Source organism: Oncorhynchus mykiss, chromosome 23 (genome assembly GCF_013265735.2).
Source record: "Oncorhynchus mykiss isolate Arlee chromosome 23, USDA_OmykA_1.1, whole genome shotgun sequence".
NCBI lineage: Eukaryota > Metazoa > Chordata > Actinopteri > Salmoniformes > Salmonidae > Oncorhynchus > Oncorhynchus mykiss.
In genome coordinates this window covers 59,580,606-59,582,407 of record NC_048587.1, presented here as the reverse complement: position 1 = coordinate 59,582,407, position 1,802 = coordinate 59,580,606, and the positions used below count along the sequence as shown (strand labels likewise).

At 48.4% G+C, this 1,802-nt stretch overlaps 1 protein-coding gene across 1 annotated transcript; it reads right to left on the bottom strand.

Annotated features, from left to right (window-relative positions):
* Positions 1–532: 532 nt before the first annotated feature.
* LOC118943836 (mucin-7-like) lies at positions 533–1,309 on the bottom strand. Its single transcript, XM_036959916.1, has one exon. It carries the CDS (start codon positions 1,307–1,309, stop codon positions 533–535), a length of 777 nt encoding a protein of 258 aa, XP_036815811.1.
* Positions 1,310–1,802: the final 493 nt, after the last annotated feature.

Sequence of the window (1,802 nt, the reverse complement as noted above, 5' to 3'; positions counted from 1 at the left end):
GGGGTTCCTCAACAAGTTAAAGGGATACTTTATCTACTTCCCTAGAGTCCGATGAACTCGTTTTTATGTCTATGCGTGCAGTTTGAAGGAAGTTGTTAACTAGCATAAGCATGATGACTGGAAGTCTATGGTATCTGCTAACATGCTAGCAGATTCCAAATAGACTTCCAGTCATTGCACTAATGCTAGTTAGCATTGGCTCGCTAAACAACCTCTGACTTCCTTCCTACTTGACAGAGACATAAAAATGGTATCCACAAGTCCATCTGACTCTGGGAAAGTAGATAAGGGGCCTCATTGTCAAAATCCCGAAGTATCCCTTTAAGGTCAAAAACAGAATTCAATTGGTGGAAGCAATCCATCACACTTTAGTACATTATCCTGATCAGTGAAATGTTGGACGCCAAGTGGCAACTTTCCGGTCTTTCACAAAAATCTCTATACAAACTAAATCTGTTATTGAGTCTGGTCCACGTGTGGCAAGAAGCTATGTTGAGCCAGCTCCTTACAATGCTAGACTGAACAGTCCTCTTCAAGGAATGACAGTTCTGGCGCTGGGTTGGTGACAGTTCTGGCGCTGGGTTGCTGACAGTTCTGAAGCTGGGTTGGTGACAGTTCTGGCGCTGGGTTGGTGACAGATCTGGCGCTGGGTTGGTGACAGTTCTGGTGCTGGGTTGGTGACAGTTCTGGCGCTGGGTTGGTGACAGTTCTGGCACTGGGTTGGTGACAGATCTGGCGCTGGGTTGGTGACAGTTCTGGCGCTGGGTTGGTGACAGTTCTGGCACTGGGTTGGTGACAGATCTGGCGCTGGGTTGGTGACAGTTCTGGCGCTGGGTTGGTGACAGTTCTGGTGCTGGGTTGGTGACAGTTCTGGCGCTGGGTTGGTGACAGTTCTGAAGCTGGGTTGGTGACAGTTCTGGCGCTGGGTTGGTGACAGTTCTGGCGCTGGGTTGGTGACAGTTCTGGTGCTGGGTTGGTGACAGTTCTGGCGCTGGGTTGGTGACAGTTCTGAAGCTGGGTTGGTGACAGTTCTGGCACTAGGTTGGTGACAGTTCTGGCGCTGGGTTGGTGACATTTCTGGCGCTGGGTTGGTGACAGTTCTGGTGCTGGGTTGGTGACAGTTCTGGCGCTGGGTTGGTGGCAGCTCTGGAGCTGGGTTGGTGACAGTTCTGGCGCTGGGTTGGTGACAGTTCTGGCGCTGGGTTGGTGACAGCTCTGGAGCTGGGTTGGTGACAGTTCTGGCGCTGGGTTGGTGACAGTTCTGGCGCTGGGTTGGTGACAGTTCTCGCGCTGGGTTGGCACCAGACATGGAGAGGATCAATGATAAACACAAAGCAGCTGCTCAATAAAAGACCTGAGATAAGATTTACTCACAAGGCTAGAGGAAAGACAGACACGGTTGGAAAAAATGGGAAGAGAGAGGGAAGAGAGGAAATAAATTGTGACTAGTGTATTGGTGACCTCTACACATCATTCAGGAATAAACCCGCTTTGCATCACCATGTGGTACAAATCTGTACTTTGGACTTTGAAGTTATGTTTTCCAATTCCATTAATCTCTTTGTCTCTCACACTCCCACTCATGGATTTGAAAGCATTGGATTGAGGTATGCATTGGATTGGGATAAGCATTGGATTGAGGTATGCATTGGATTGGGATAAGCATTGGATTGGGATAAGCATTTGATTTGGATAAGAATTGGATTGGGGTAAGCATTGGGTTGGGGTAAACATTGGATTGGGGTAAACATTGGGTTGTGGTAAACATTGGATTGGGGTAAATATTGGATTGGGGTAAATAT

What these genes read in the sequence shown, in the direction of transcription:
- LOC118943836 (XM_036959916.1), bottom strand. Translation starts at nt 1,309, where the DNA reads ATGTCTGGTGCCAACCCAGCGCGAGAACTGTCACCAACCCAGCGCCAG.